Genomic DNA, 14,994 nt, shown 5'->3' with positions numbered 1-14,994 from the left:
GGTAATTGGACTAGCTAATCCAGCTGCCACACTTTCTGTTTCTTAATGGTCCTCTCAGGGCTAGAGGCAAATTGCCTTAGAGTAGAGGATTATAGCTTTTTTTGGTGGAAGGAAAGGGTCTCCCCCCCATTTTACATGGAGGAAACTGAGACTCGGGGAAGGAAAGTGACAGCTATCACTAGAATGCAGATATTCTGATCTCAAATTCTGTAGGTAATAATCAGAGGCAGGATGTGAACCCGGGTCCTCTGGCTACTGAGCCGAGGGGGTGTCCATTTCACGGAACCACGTTGCCTCACTTAACCCCTTCTCACACTCTTGGCCAGCACTTACTCATCTTGTCAATGGGCACTCCTAAAATCCTGAGGTCTCCAAAAGTTATCCATGAGACTAGAAATGGGTCCTTTCTTCTCAGAGAGAGTAAGGAACATCTGCAATTTCTCTTGGTTTCCATAACCAAATAATCCCATTTTTAAAAAAGAAAAAAGTCATCCCTGAGGCTGTATTTCAGATAATTTATTGTTAAATGAAAAAGTAACAAGCAAATGGGGCTGGGGTGGAGAGGGGAGAAGAGGAATACCACAGACAACAAACCCTAGCTTTTGTGAAACAATATTCTGTGTTTCCTAAGGTTGCATTATGGGAAGATTGCTCAACAAACCCTCACCTCGAAATGTTTAAAAACATATACGATCGCTACAAATTAATGACTCTTGGCTATTTTCACACTCATTTGTAGCAACTTGGCAACCCTTCCCCATCATCATTTAACAAGTAGACAGAGATGAAACCATTTTGAGTCAATGCAAGACAAAGAAATTGGGCCATTATCATTTAACAAATAGATAGAGGCAAAACCACTTTGAATTAGCACAAGACAAAGAAATCAGATGGAGCAGAGGCAGTTGGGAAGGAATGGGTTCTAAGAATCTGAGGAAGGACAAATGAGGCAGCCCTGGCTCCCACAAGAACATGTTCCTAGTTTGCCATGGTTGCCTCAAAGGTAAGGCTTCTGGCCAACTTTCTGGCCATCAGCTTGCCTTTCTCATTTGCTTTCAGAAAATCAGATTAAGGAAAAAAGAAAAGACTAGAAGAAATCTTGTCGATTCTCCAGTGAATAACTTACCAATAAAAGAATACACACTTTTCCTCTTTTCCTACAGTTTCACAATCACTTCTTCACATACCCTCACTCACATTCTAATGTCACATTCTCTCCAACCACCCTTACAGCTTCTCACCCAACCTTGCTACCTTACTGAAACTTAACTTGTTCACCTAAACCAGTGATGGCAAATCTTTTAGAGACTGAGTGCCCAAACTGCATCCTCATGTTGCATGTGAGCTTCCCCCTTACCCCAGACAGGTTGGGCTCCCATTGGGCTGCTGGGTATAGGGGTGGGGCATGTGAGAAATGTTCTCAGGCATGTGGAGAGGGGGAAGGAAGAAGCACCCCTCTGGCATGCGTGCCATAGGTTCACCAATACAGACCTAAACAGTGCTCTCTCAAGGACTGCTCTCAGAAGTGAAATCAAATCGTTTTTTGACCAGAAGAGTGATTTCTCCTCTCTATGAGGCTCTCCCTGCTCAGTCAACAATACTATGAGGTTTTTTGGCAGGGAGGAGGAGCATGGTCTCATACTGTAATTTTAATCCAACTTAAATACCAAGATACGACAATAACAAAGAATGTAAGGCACTTCTCCTTTTAAATTACATCACATTTACAAGCAACTCAAATTATATATTACAATGACATTGTAGTCCCCCTCCCACTGTTTTTCCATATTATAAAGCTGAGATCTTAATGTTAATTCTGGTATTTGAGTTCTTTGACATTTGCCCATAAAGAGTCAATGAACGATGGAGCAGTGGAGCTCCATGAATTGGCTAAATCTGGGCATCCAAAAAAATCTGGGATCCAAAAGTACCCAGCTTCATGTGGCCATATTCAGGATCACATAATTTAATCCAGAATTAGTTATCTGGTGGCAGTATGTCCAAAAGAGACTTAGGAAAACAAAACAATTCATGTTATAATTTTTAAGGCAGCATCAGGCAATTTAGCTCTGAAAGCATCCCAGTCTCCAAATGTAAATGATTATCTCTGCAATTTTGTCATGAAGAGGGGTGTGCTGGAGCCAGCTCTAACTAGTTCATTGTTAAATTGTTAGCATGAGCATTTATACCTTGGGAAATCAGCAAAAGCTTCAAATCGGGGCTTGCCAACATTTTGTTGATTGCCTAGACTTAAGGAAGTGATGGAGAAAATGTTAATAATGTAGATTAAACTTATAAAGTGTATAGGCTTTCCCCCTTAGGGAGGGTAGGTTGTTAAACAATTAGTAGCACACACCTGATTAAGGGGAACAAAAATCACTGCATATGGCTATTGGGTTCTTCAAACATTGACCATTTCTGCTTTTTGAACCAAAATATGCCATTAAAAGTAACCACAAATTACTCAGAAAAGAGGTATGACATATTTCCTGTTTACAACAGTCTATGCCTCTTAGAAGAGGGTCAAAAGAATTTTAGAACTGGAAGACACCCTCGGGATCATCTGATCCTTTTTAAAATGGGGAAACTGATCCCTGTAGAACTCAAAAAGCTTGCTCAACCTCACATAGCATGGTAGTGATGGAACCAGTCAGAACCTTACTCAAGAGTATATAGCTTGTGTTTTGTTCCTTCTAACAGGAAGTCAACAAAAACCACCCACTTCCTTTGTTTCAAAAAGCTTACCTGAACAAGCCCCTTAGATTCTCTTAGATTTTTCCCAAACCTCTCTGCTTTCCTAACCCCAACAGAGAAATAAAAAACTTGGGCTCTAGGGAGGCCCAGAGAGGCCACCTTAGCTGGAGGAGCTCCTGAGCCTGAGAAGAAGGACCACACATGTGTCCTTGTCCCCTGTGGGCTACTCAAGACCCATCCATGCTGTAATTCAATGCTCTGATGCAAGTTTTTGTACAATAACTTGCCCGTTTCCTTCTCTCTCCTACCTCTGGTTGCCTAATATGAAACAGGGGTTTGGAAGATAATAGAAGCCAGAATTTGAGGGGGTTCATACTGAAAGGGAACCCTGGAAGGAGAAGCCCTGAGGTCCAAGAGAAGGGACGGATTGATCTGCATGGATGACCCATTCGCAGATGCTGTCATCTCCTCCTAGCTGATTTCTCGGAACCAACAAAGCTCTTTCTAGGGATGGTCTCAGCTGATGCTAAGAATGCAGGAGGGCCCTCTTGCCTTTTAGCAAAAATCAAAACCTCCTGCTACAGGAACAAAGTCTGGTGTTTAGTCGACGGCCCTCCTCTGATTGGAATTTAAATCTGATCCCAAAGGTGGATTTTTTTCTTTCTTCTTCTGCCACCTGGGGTCAAGTTTAAGCCACTGATTGCCTGTTAGGCATTACAGGTTCTGCTCTGGATACCACTTACACTATCTGGGGGAGATTATGCATCTCCCTTCTAATACTACCCAGATGTGACCCATGCCAGGCGTTTCCAGTTGTGAGTCAAAGGGCATCGATTTGGAGAAATCTGAAAAGCATTCTGTCAAAGCTGCCTTCAAAATGACATTTCTCTGAAATATGTGCCAAACTATAGTCTGCCTTAGGGAGACTAGGAAAGTATTTGGAAACCCCAATGTACAGATCAGAGGAGTTCCACAAGTCTGTGGTGGTGTTAGCAGGATTCCAGAGATGCAAGGCATGCCGCCAGGGCCCGCGCGGAGAAGAACACAACAGGCTCTCCTCATGACTAGCAGAATGGTTAACCAAAGACTTTCGGTCGTCCCTTCGGATCGGTTAATGACATTTCCAAGCGGCTTTCTGTAACGTTCGGAAGACGGCCACGGTGGAAGCATCCTCTTAGACTTCTGGGATTTTTCAGCCGCCCATTGAAAAAGATCAAGGAAATTGCAGAGTCTTCAGCAAACCGAAAGGAGGCCTGAATTCTGAGTGAAACAGAAATGACTCACAGACCTCAGTTTACACAGATGAAGCCCATATGGGTGGGACAACGTAGGCGATGAGTACCATCGCTTCCAACAGGAGTCGCTTAAAGTGGGAAGCTCACTCTTTCCACCAGAAGACTTTTTTCCATTCCACCACACACGAGCGAGCTCTGCCTTCCCTGTCTAGGAGTAGCTAAAGGGTATTTTCCACTTTTCCCTTTACTCAGGTCTTCCCTTTTTTTTGGGGGGGGGGGTTGATTGATTCTTTCAGGGATACGTGACTGGGAGCCAAGAGAAATAAATGCCTTTAAAAAGAAAAAAGTTCACCTCAATTTCCCATTGTAACCAAAGATGCCAGAGGTGTTTTTTTTTCCTTTTTTCCCCTCTATTTTGCCAAGGCTGGACACATGAAGCTAGAATGATAGAGGAGGCTGCTTCAGAGTTTAAAAACAACAACAAAATGCCTGGGCACTAGAAGCATTGCCCATTTTCACTTAGAAAAATAAAACTGAGCGGCACCCTCAGAAGGACTGACTCCATCACATCACCCGCAGAGGTCTCAGTCAGCACTCATCCAGGAGGTAATCACTTGCTGGGCACTCGGAGGCTTCCAGTTCCACACTGGACAAGAACCGCCTTGTGGATTTCCGGCAGTTGTAATCCAGGGTGGTGGTGTAGACGGTCTTGGTGTGCTTGGGGTAGATGATGGTGGTGCTAAGAAATCGCAGGGCCTTGTTCCGAGGTTCGAAGCGGAGCTCGGCTTTGTAGTTACGCCAGGTGCAGCCTGGGATGCAGACCACGGTCTGGCTGCAGGAGGAGACCACCAGGCCCACCGGCATGTACACGTTGTCGATGAAATGTTTCTCCGAGTCGTACTTCACCGAGGAGGTGTACCTGCAGGCCAGGACATACGAGAGAGCATGAAGCCGACCGCCGGACGGGGGCCGTTCTGGGGTATAAAAAAGCCCTTGGCTCGAGCTCCGCCGACGGGGAACACGGCACGGCTTTACAGGGTGTCTCACTGGCAGTTCCCCATCCAGCAGAGCTGCGGGATTCTGGCATTTCTGTCCCAGAAGCCCAAGCTTTGCTCATACGCTTGCATGGATGGACCTGGAATTAGATGCTAAAGGGAGGAGGCCTCAGACAGGCTGTCATCCTCTCGGACGCTAATGGAGAACTACATGCAATCCCTATTTCTAACCATCCAAGTTCTTGAAATCTGACCCTGATGTGTAAATGTGATCCAACTTAGCTGGTTTTTCTTAAAAGGATCAGTGCAAACCTCAGCATTTCATAATCTGTTTGTGGAAAGGGAGGGAAAGAGAGAGACGCACAGAGGCAGAGACAAAGGAAGGGGGAGAGACAGAGGCAGAGAGAGAAAGGAAGGAAGGGAGACAGATAGAGAGAAGGGAGGGAGAGGAAGAGAGAGAGAGAGGAAGGAAGAGAGGAAGGGGAGAGACAGGAAGAGAGACAGAGAGAGAAGGGAGGGAGGTAGAGGAAGAGAGAGGGAGGAAGGGAGAGAGACAGAGAGGGAGGAGGGAAGGGAGAGACAGGAAGAGAAAGAGATAGAGAGAGAGAAGGAAGGGAGGGAGGTATAGGAAGAGAGAGAGAGGAAGGAAGGGAGAGAGAGAGAAGGAAGGGAGAGGAAGAGAGAGAAAGGAAGGGAGGGAGAGAGACAGAGAGAGAAGAAGGGAGAGAGGAAGGGGAGAGACAGGAAGAAAGAGAGACAGAGAGAGAAGGAAGGGAGGAAGGTAGAAGAAGAGAGAGAGAGGAAGGAAGGAAAGAGACAGGAAGAGAGAGAGACAGAGAAAGAGAAGGAATGGAGAGGAAGAAAGAGAAAGAGAGAGAGAAGGGAGGGGGGGAGAGGAAGGAAGGTGGGAGGAAAGAAGGAAGAGAGGAAGGGAAAAAATATTAAGGTAAGGGGCAGGATAGGAGGTCCTAAGTTCAAATGTGACCTCAGATACTTCTTAGTGGAGTGACCCTGGACAAATCACTTAACTTTCATTTCCTACCCTTTACCGTTCTTCTGCCTTGGAACTGATACTTAGTATCAATTCTAAGTCAGAAGATAAGTTTTTTTTTTTTTTAAGAAATATAGATTAAGGTAAGAAAGAAAAAGAAGAAAGAAAATGAGGGAAGGAGAAAAAGTAGAGAGCAATAAACAAAGGAAAGAGGAAGAGAGAAAGAAGAGAAAGAAGAAAAAGTCTTAAGTTATTTGATTTTTAACTCCTTGTAAATTTGTTTCAGGAAGAATGCAGAAACACTGGAAAGTCAGTGTACTGCTGCAGCCTCCTAAATACATAAGAAACAGGTGCCAAGGGTCGCAGAGCTGCAGCCTCGCTTTCCCCAAGCAGGCATCCATATGGTAAATTAGCATTCTTGTCTACATTTTGGATATGGAGTGTTATTCTCCCTGGGCAAGCGGGTACGTAGTGCCATCTGGGGCTAAAAACCGAGGAGCTCAAGTGCTCATGTTGTTCAAGATCAAAGTTCGTGACTCTGCATGCCAAGAAAATTACACACCATGGAATGAAGCATGAAGACACAATTGAAAAAAAATTTTTTTCCACATGGGAGGTCCCTGTGCTGATCCAACAGAAACTCTAGCTAGGAGATTAGGAACTAGTCAAAGTAGAACACACTTTCCTTTAATAAGGTTCCTCTTACCCAACTTTCAGGTTAACCTTTTCCCCAAATCATCCTCAAAAAGGAAGGGAGGAAGGGAAAAAGCACTTATACTGTGCCTACTGTATGCCAGGCATCATGTTAAATGCTTTTTACAAATATGATTTCATTTGACCTCCATAACAACTCTGGAAGGTAAGTATAATTGGTATCCCCATTTTACAGATGAGGAAGCTGAAGCAAACAGAGGTTAAGTGACTTGCCCAGGGACATACAGCTAATAAGTGTCTGAAGCTAGATTTTAACTCAGGTCTTCCTAACTCCAGGCCCAGCACTCTATCCATTGCACTGCCAGCTGCCTCAGGAAAGGAGAACAAAGCCATCTGCATACTGACATTCTCTAAGAGGAATAAATATAATGTACCCTTTCTGCTCCTAACCATACTCCTTATCCTAGCTAAAAAAAAAAAAAGAGTATTCTCTGGAAAAGATAGAGAAGCAGTTTCCAAAGCAGAAAGAACATTTGGGGTGGGGGGGGGGGGGGCAGCTAAATGGCTCAGAGAGCCAGGCCTTGAGATGTGAAGTCCTGGGTTCAAATTTGATCTTAGATACTTTCTAGCTATGTGATCCTGGGTAAGTCCTGTAACCTCCATTGCTTAGATCTCACTACTCTACCTTGAAAGCAATACACAGTATTGATAGTATTGATTCTAAGACAGAAGGGGAGGGAGAGGGAGAGGGAGAAGAGAGAAGGGGGGGGGTAAAGGGAGGAAGAAAGGAAAGAAAGAAAGGAAAGAAAGGAAGAAAGAAAGAAAGGAAGAAAGGAAGAAAGGAAGAAAGAAAGAGAAAGAAAGGAAGAAAGAAAGAGAAAGAAAGGAAGAAAGAAAGGAAGAAAGAAAGAAAGAAGAAAGAAAGAAAGAAAGAAAGAAAGAAAGAAAGAAAGAAAGAAAGAAAGAAAGAAAGAAAGAAAGAAAGAAAGAAAGAAAGAAAGAAAGAAAGAAAGAAAGAAAGAAAGAAAGAAAGAAAGGAAGGAAGGAAGGAAGGAAGGAAGGAAGGAAGGAAGGAAGGAAGGAAGGAAGGAAGGAAGGAAGGAAGGAAGGAAGGAAGGAAGGAAAGAAGGAAGGAAGGAAGGAAGGAAGGAAGGAAAGAAGGAAGAAAGGAAGGAAGGAAGGAAGGAAGGAAGGAAGGAAGGAAGGAAGGAAGGAAGAAAGGAAGAAAGGAAGGGAGGGAGGGAGAGAACATTAGACACATTTACCTTATTTCCTTTGGAGGCAGGGGGTCAAACTCAACTCCTTCACCAAAAGACAGAGGGCACAACCTTGGAGGGCAGCCAGGCCCCAAGGGATTGGGTAGAAAGACAGAATTCTGAAAGAAGAACACACAGTAGTTATAACCAGAATGCAGAGAGAACCCTAGAATTTACAACTTGAAGGGACTTTAGAGGCCATCTGCTTCTTAACCAGAGGATTCTTAATTTTTCTGGTGCCCTGGACTCCTTAGCAGGCAGACTGGTGAAGTCCAGGGACCCCTTCTTTTCCCAGCATCATATTTTTAAATATATCAAATAAAATACATAGAATTACAAAGGAAATTGACTGTATTGTAATGAAGTTATCAAAATATTTTTTTAAAAAACAAGTTTGGGGGCAGTTAGGTGGCACAATGGATACAGTGCCAGGCCTAGAGGTGAGAGGACCTGGGCTTAAATCTGGCCACAGACACTTCCCAGCTGTATGATCCTGGCCAAGTCATTTAATCCCCATTGTCTAGCCCTTACCACTCTTCTGCCTTGAAACCAATACACAGTATTGATTCTGAGATGGAAGGTAAGAGTTTAAAAAAAGGGAGAAAGAAGGAGAGGGGAGAGGAAGATGAAAGGAAGGAAGGAAGGAAGGAAGGAAGGAAGGAAGGAAGGAAGGAAGGAAGGAAGGAAGGAAGGAAGGAAGGAAGGAAGGAAGGAAGGAAGGAAGGAAGGAAGGAAGGAAGGAAGGAAGGAAGGAAGGAAGGAAGGAAGGAAGGAAGGAAGGAAGGAAGGAAGGAAGGAAGGAAGAAAGAAAGAAAGAAAGAAAGAAAGAAAGAAAGAAAGAAAGAAAGAAAGAAAGAAAGAAAGAAAAGAAAGAAAGAAAGAAAGAAAGAAAGAAAGAAAGAAGAAAGAAAGACTGATTCAGGGCTCTAGTCCAAACTATACCTGACCATGATTCTCTTCCACAATATCTGGTTTCTGTTTGAATACCTTTAGTAAGGGAGAGCTCATTACCTTACCAGGTGGCTTATTCTATTTTTGAATGGTTTTAATTGTTAGAAAGTTATTTGTTGTTTTTCTCTTCTTGGTATCAACTCAGTCCAAGCAAATATCTTCAACATGGAACAGTGAGCCCAGTTTTCCAGTGCCTGGGAGATCTGCAACCCAGGAGGTTGCAAACTGGGAGTCCATGGTACTGAAGCAGTCCTTCAGTGCCCTACACTATGGAAGCTGAAGAAGCCCCTGGATCTTCTCTTGGTTTCTTATGTCTCTGTCCCCTCCCCCAAAGACAGTCACCCTTTAACTTCCCCAAGAACAGGCAGGAAGGGACCCTTCCTGCTGATAAGGTGCCTTGATGAGAAAACAAGCTTAAGCTAGGTGATGCAATGAAACCATCCCTTTTTCAAGAGCCGCCCTTCTCATTGAGCAAGCTATAAACAGCAGGAGGGTAGCAGCCACATCCTCAACAGGGCCCAAATCCCCAGAATCCCAGTTATTAAGTAGAGACAACCACCCCACTTTGACAAGAAATAGGGGAGTCAGCAGGACACACACCAGTGCAAGTGCTTTATCATTTTTTTTAACCTTTCCCTTCCATCTTAGAATCAATACTGTGTACTGGTTCCAAGGCAGAAGAGCGGTAAGGGCTAGGCAATGGGGGTTAAGTCACTTGCCCAGAGTCACCCAACTAGGTATGAATCCAGATTTGAACCCAGAACCTCCCATGTCTAGGCCTGTTGCTCTATCCACTGATCCACCTAGCTGCCCCAGTAGTGCTATATTCGACACATACTTTAAGAAAACTGTTGTATGAAAGTGTCCTGGGGGGGGGGGGCTGTGGAATATAAATTCAACCCACCCTAGCACTGCAAATCCATCTCCATCTCCTTTGCTGGCACTGAATGAGAGCCTTATGACCCTTTGGGATCAGGAGACATCCAAAAGAAATTCAGTTCTGCTTGCTAGGTTTTATTTACTAAAACAAGAGAGTGAACTACTGGATTGAGAATCATTAACAAAAAGCATTGAAATTAAGATGCTGTTTAGGGGACAGCTGGGTTGCTCAGTGGATAGTGTCAGGCCTGGATTAGGAAAACCTGGGTTCAAATTTGACTTCAGATCTAATTGTGTGACCCTGGACAAGTCACTTAACCCCAATTGCCTATCCCTAATCTGCTCTTTTGCCTTGGAACCAATTGATACTAAGAGAGAACTTAAGTGGATTTTGTTTTTGAGTGATGCTGTTAACCAATGGTACTGATCCCTTTTTAAATTCCACTGAAGTCAGGTGGATACTCCAAACCTTCCCTCCCTCTTTAGATGGCTCACTGAGCTCCACTAACCCACAGAGTAGTCATTAAAAAAAAAAACTGAGATGCAAACAAAGTTTTCCTGTTAAGTGTTTAAATTGAACACACATTATGTCAGGCTTATTTCCATTAGCTCTCCATTGATCACTAAAACTATCTAGCAGGTTATGGGAGAAAGAGGGCTGAGCTTTGAGTCCCAGGATCCGAGTTCCAATTTCCCACACTCTGCCACTTACTACCTGAGTTACCTTGGTCAAGTCCCTTACCCTTTTTGGACTCAGAGCCCTCTTTTGTTAAAGGAAGAGGTTGGAGCTTCTAGCTTCCCCTGAGGTCCCTTCAGGCTCTAAAGCTCAGCCCTGCTTTTTGCAGTGAGGTGTCTTTACTTACCCAAAATGCATGTTGGTTTTGATCATGCCTTTCTTAGCCCACTGACCCATAGCAGCCCTCCCTTTCTTGGGGTGGGGAGCTGGAGGCCATGATTCCGGCTGACACTGAAGTGGGATGAAGAAGTAGGAGGCTGGAGTTTAGAGCAGCTTTTTCTTGTTTGTTTGGTATTTTTTTTTTGGTTGGGTCCCCCCAGCCCAAGTGCTTCTGCACATTCTGTGATTTGAGATTTCCTTTGTCTTACCAGAGGAAGAGCTGGGTTTGGGCTGGGGTTCAAGGCTGGGACAACAGAGTCCCCAGGTTTGTCACGTCCAGGCTGGCCGGGGCACTCAAGCAGAGACAGAACAGAAAGCTAACTTAGGGAGCCTTAAATCAACCAACCAGGGCAGGAAGCAGATGGTGTCAAGTGGGTGAAGATGCTGGATGTACTAAGAAGGGTCTGGGGTGGAGATGGTGCCAGACAATAATGAAACATGGGGGAAAGGGAGGAGGACCTGAGAGCCTCCAGGCTCAGGTTTCCTGGAGCTGGTGGTCTGGAGAATGTAGGAAGCTGGTAGTAGCAAGGGGGCAGCCTGGCCCTTGCATAAAGCTCTGGTCAACTGGGGAATGTGGCCATTTTTGTTTGTTGAGTGATTCCAGAGGGTAGGATGGGTCTGGAGCCAAGCGCTTGGCTCCCGGGGGCCTGCCTTCTCCATTTTACTGAATGCCCACTCTAGGCAGCACATTGATCTGTCTGAGGCCACGGGGCAACCCTCCCCAACCCCAGAGCATTAGATGGCCTCCTCTACCTGTGAGCAGCCAGTCCCCAGGAGCATCTTTCAGGGCAGACTTCTCCCCATCTAGGCATGCAGAATAAGGGGCACTAGGATAAAAGGCTTTTGTGCCACCCTTTCAAAATTCTGTGCCAGCCTGAATCACCACCTTGAGCACCCCAAGAAAGAGCCGGCTGCCATGCATGGGTCAGCGGTCCAGGACAGGCGCTTCTTTGGCTTGATCCAAACTGACCCTCATTTGGGTAAGGAAAGGCACCCAGCAGCAGAAATCTGCTGACGGGAAACAAGGTTTGGGCTCCATCTTTAACGGAACACAAAGGCTAGTCTACCTCCAAGCCAGGAGGGAAGGGGGGCAGCTGGCGCCGGCATTCATTTCTTTGAAGGGAACTCAGTGAACTGAGCCTGGGGGGGGGGTGCATTTAGGCAGAGGGAAGCCTTCCTTTCAGCAGGAAATAAAGGCAACTTCTGCATTTGGGGCGGAGGTGCAGAAATATTCCAGGCCATCTATGGAGATGTTCTGGGGTGGGAGAGGGCAGAACTTCCAGTGAGTAAATTCCCTTTACCAAGGCCAGCCACCAACCCTCTCTAGGATCAAACGCCCATTAACAGTGAGCTGGAAGGGACTCCAAAGGGCATTCAGTCCAGTCCTCTCATTATAAAAGGAGGAAACCAGGGGATTTACCCAGCATCCCGAAGATAGTGTCGGAAGGAGAATTTGGACCAAAGTCCCTCCGTGCCTGGAGCGTGTTTTCTCCACTCTGCCTAGGTTTGGAGTTCCCTGGACCACTAAAGGTGCAGTGACTAGCCCCAAGGTCACCCAGCCAAGATGTTCCAAAAGTCCCACTTAAACCCAGTTCTTAAAGACTCCTAAAAAGCTCCCTTCGTTGCCCCAAGCCTTGGCGGTCTCATTAAATAGAACGTTTGTAGGCGTTAGTTAGGGGGGCTGTTCCCCTTCACTCCTCCCGGGTCACACAAGACCTGCCACCCACCAAGCCCAAGCTAGCCTTAGCAAAGAACAAACCGTTCCCGGGGCGTGGAGAGTGAGAGCTTTAGCACAAGCCGGAGGGAACCCAACTGCCCCAGCAGCCCCTGCCACAACCCAGGGAGTCTCAGCGAAGCCCCCGGGCCCCTCTTTCCGGGATGCAGGGGCTCCGGGCTCCAACTTGGCAGAGGATGGGGCACGACTAACTTCGAATGGCGAGAGCCCTGCTTAGGAGGGAGCTAACAAGCTCCGTCGAGGTGGGACGGGCAAAGCCGCAGGCTGCTCTGCCATCGGGGTCTCCCGTCTCTTCTGCCTGGTCTGTGTCTGTCTCTCCCGGCTGTCGCTCGGGCTCTCTCCCTCCCCTTACACGGTGACAATTTTCCAGCCGCCGCCGCGGCGTTCAGCTAACCACAAGTTCGAGGTGTGGGTCGGATCCAGACGGGGCTGCGCTGCGGGCACTGCGCCCCCCCCCATCCCGGCCCCTGGCATCCCGGAGGATCTCCGCCGCTGGGCCGGCCTCCCCGAGCACCCGCCGGATGGTGAGGGGTCTTCGGCGCCTCCCGGATCCGGCGCGGGGCGCAACGCAGCCCCGTCCGGGCGGTGTCCTCCCCACCCCCGTCTCTCTCTCCGCCCCCCGTGTCTGAGGTGCCACTCACCGAGGCCGTAGGGCCGGGTGCTGCTGAGTCGGGCTCCGGCAGTCCTGGGGCCAACCCCCGCTCGGCGCCTCCGCCGCCGCCCGGGGCCAGCAGCCAGTGGCTGGGGCTGGGGCTCGGGGGCAGCCCAGAGTCCGGGCTATCCAGTACCCCGTCCCCCTTCTTCTTCATGTCCAGCAGTTCGGGGACATCCTGCAGGCTGAGCCGGCCCACCATGGTGAGGACCGGAGGGGGACCCGACGCCGGACAGAGCTCCGCGCCCAAACGCCCTCCACTCAACCACCTGCAGTCACTTCCTCTGGCCCCCGCCGCCGGCCAACCCTCCGCCCGCCCGCCCGCGGCGCGGGGGAACGAGGGGCGGGGAGCCGGGCGGGGCGGGGCACCGGGCACTCCCGGGCAGCTGACCGGCCCTGCCTGACCCCGCGGGGCCGTACGGGAGCTCGACGAGGAGGCGGCAGCGGTGGCGGCGGCGGCACTGGTGGCTTGTTTGTCTCGTCTCCCGGGGCTCCTGCCTGGGCGCTCACTGGCCGCCCTGTCCAGCGCCAGAGGCCGCTGCGCTCCTCCTCCGGCTCCAGAGCGGGGCGGGCACCGCCGCCGCCGACACCGCCTCCGGCCCCAGCTGATTGGAGGGAGGGCCCGGGGCTCGGCGCTGGTCCTCCCCGCTGTCTTCTCTCCGCCAGGACTCCTCCGCTGCCCGCTCCGCCTTGTCCCTCCTCCCACTCCTTCCTCCTGCTGGGGGCAAACCCCCGGAGGACCCAAGGAGCTGCCCAGCCCGCCCCACGGGCGTCAGGTCCTCGGCAGTCCTCCCTTTGGTCTTTCTCCTCCCGCCTCGCAGCTCCCCTCGAGGGCACGTTTGGCAGAACTTCGGGTTCAGGCGCCCGCGTGGCTTGGGAGCGGAGGACACGCAGGGAGGACGTGACTTCAAGGGAGGAGGGAAGCCGGAGGAACCGAACCTGCTTGGGTGGCAGGAGAACAGCCCTCACCCGGGAAGCCGAGCCCCCACTGTCACTGGCATTGGCATAGGTCTGGGCCAGCTTCCTTGGTTGGCCAAAGCGTCCTGCTCTGACATGAACCAGGGCTTTGCCCATCAGACCCATGAGGGCCTGTCACCAGGCGGCCTAGATCTGGGAAGTGCTAATGTCTGCTGACAGATGTGTCTGCAAGCTGCAGGACAGGGGCGGGTAGTGTAGTGTGCCTCCGTGTGTGGGGGCGGCGGGGGATGGGATCGGACATCTACTGGCCAAGTTCATTCTGGTTGGGGATGGAGGAGTCAAATGCCTTCTACTCGGAGGAAAAGAAAGAACTGGAAATTATTAATGTCTAATGTACTGCATGTGTGCCTAAACTCCTATTTGGGGAAAGTCTTTCTTTTTCTTTCTTTCATTTTCTTCTCTCTCTCTCTCTCCCCCTCCCTCCCTTTCCTTCCTTCCTCCCTTCCTCCCTTCCTCCCTTCCTTCCTTCCTTCCTTCCTTCCTTCCTTCCTTCCTTCCTTCCTTCCTTCCTTCCTTCCTTCCTTCCTTCCTTCCTTCCTTCTCCCCAAAGACCTGGAATACTTTTGTTCCCCGCCAGGGAATGCTACAGCTGGGAACTCCAGGGTCCTGGTCCTTTTGGGAGAAACCGTACAGGGAGGGTGATATGGAATCATGGTTCCTTAACAGAGAGAACAACCAAAGGAGTCTGTACCCTCACTCTGAGGACACAGCGGCCTGGACAGGTTGTATCCCATGCTAAGCATGAGGTTTCTGGCTTTGAGGAGGGCCAGCTGATTCCCAGAAACAGAGGAGAAACTTCTGGGAAAGTCCTAGGGCCACTAGACCACATGCAACTCAGGCATGGGGGCCTTACCCCTGTGGCTGGGCCAGGCTGGGTCCTGGGGATGTGGCAAGCTGGGGGAGAAGGGAAGCTGGCTTCCTATTGCAGTGCAGGGAACTTTCACCCCTGGCATAACAGGAATCTGTTCTGCCAGGAGTTAGGAAGGGGATTTTCCCTCTAAAAGCCAAAATGTAGGGCCCCTGCCTTTTGGCAGAGAACCCAGTGTCTGAGTGGGAATTGGATTTAGTAGCAGCTGATA

At 48.7% G+C, this 14,994-nt stretch overlaps 1 protein-coding gene across 1 annotated transcript; it reads right to left on the bottom strand.

Moving 5' to 3' along the window:
• Positions 1-501: 501 nt before the first annotated feature.
• On the bottom strand, positions 502-13,440 carry RFLNB (refilin B). The gene is made up of 3 exons (XM_056819596.1): positions 12,927-13,440; positions 7,835-7,944; positions 502-4,848 (listed from the first exon to the last, which is right to left on the bottom strand). The coding sequence occupies exons 1-3, from the start codon at positions 13,137-13,139 to the stop codon at positions 4,518-4,520; spliced, it is 654 nt and encodes a 217-aa protein (XP_056675574.1). The 5' UTR covers positions 13,140-13,440; the 3' UTR covers positions 502-4,517.
• Positions 13,441-14,994: the final 1,554 nt, after the last annotated feature.

Source organism: Monodelphis domestica, chromosome 2 (genome assembly GCF_027887165.1).
Source record: "Monodelphis domestica isolate mMonDom1 chromosome 2, mMonDom1.pri, whole genome shotgun sequence".
Classification (NCBI taxonomy): Eukaryota; Metazoa; Chordata; class Mammalia; order Didelphimorphia; family Didelphidae; genus Monodelphis; species Monodelphis domestica.
Note: the sequence above shows the minus strand (reverse complement) of the source record. Positions and strands in the feature narration are given on the sequence as shown.

Coding starts and splice junctions, on each gene's coding strand:
- RFLNB (XM_056819596.1), bottom strand. CDS start 13,139: ATGGTGGGCCGGCTCAGCCTGCAGGATGTCCCCGAACTGCTGGACATG. Junction 7,945..12,926: donor CACCCGGCCCTACGGCCTCG/GTGAGTGGCACC, acceptor TTCTTCTTTCAG/AATTCTGTCTTTCTACCCAA. Junction 4,849..7,834: donor CTGCCTCCAAAGGAAATAAG/GTAAATGTGTCT, acceptor CCTGGCCTGCAG/GTACACCTCCTCGGTGAAGT.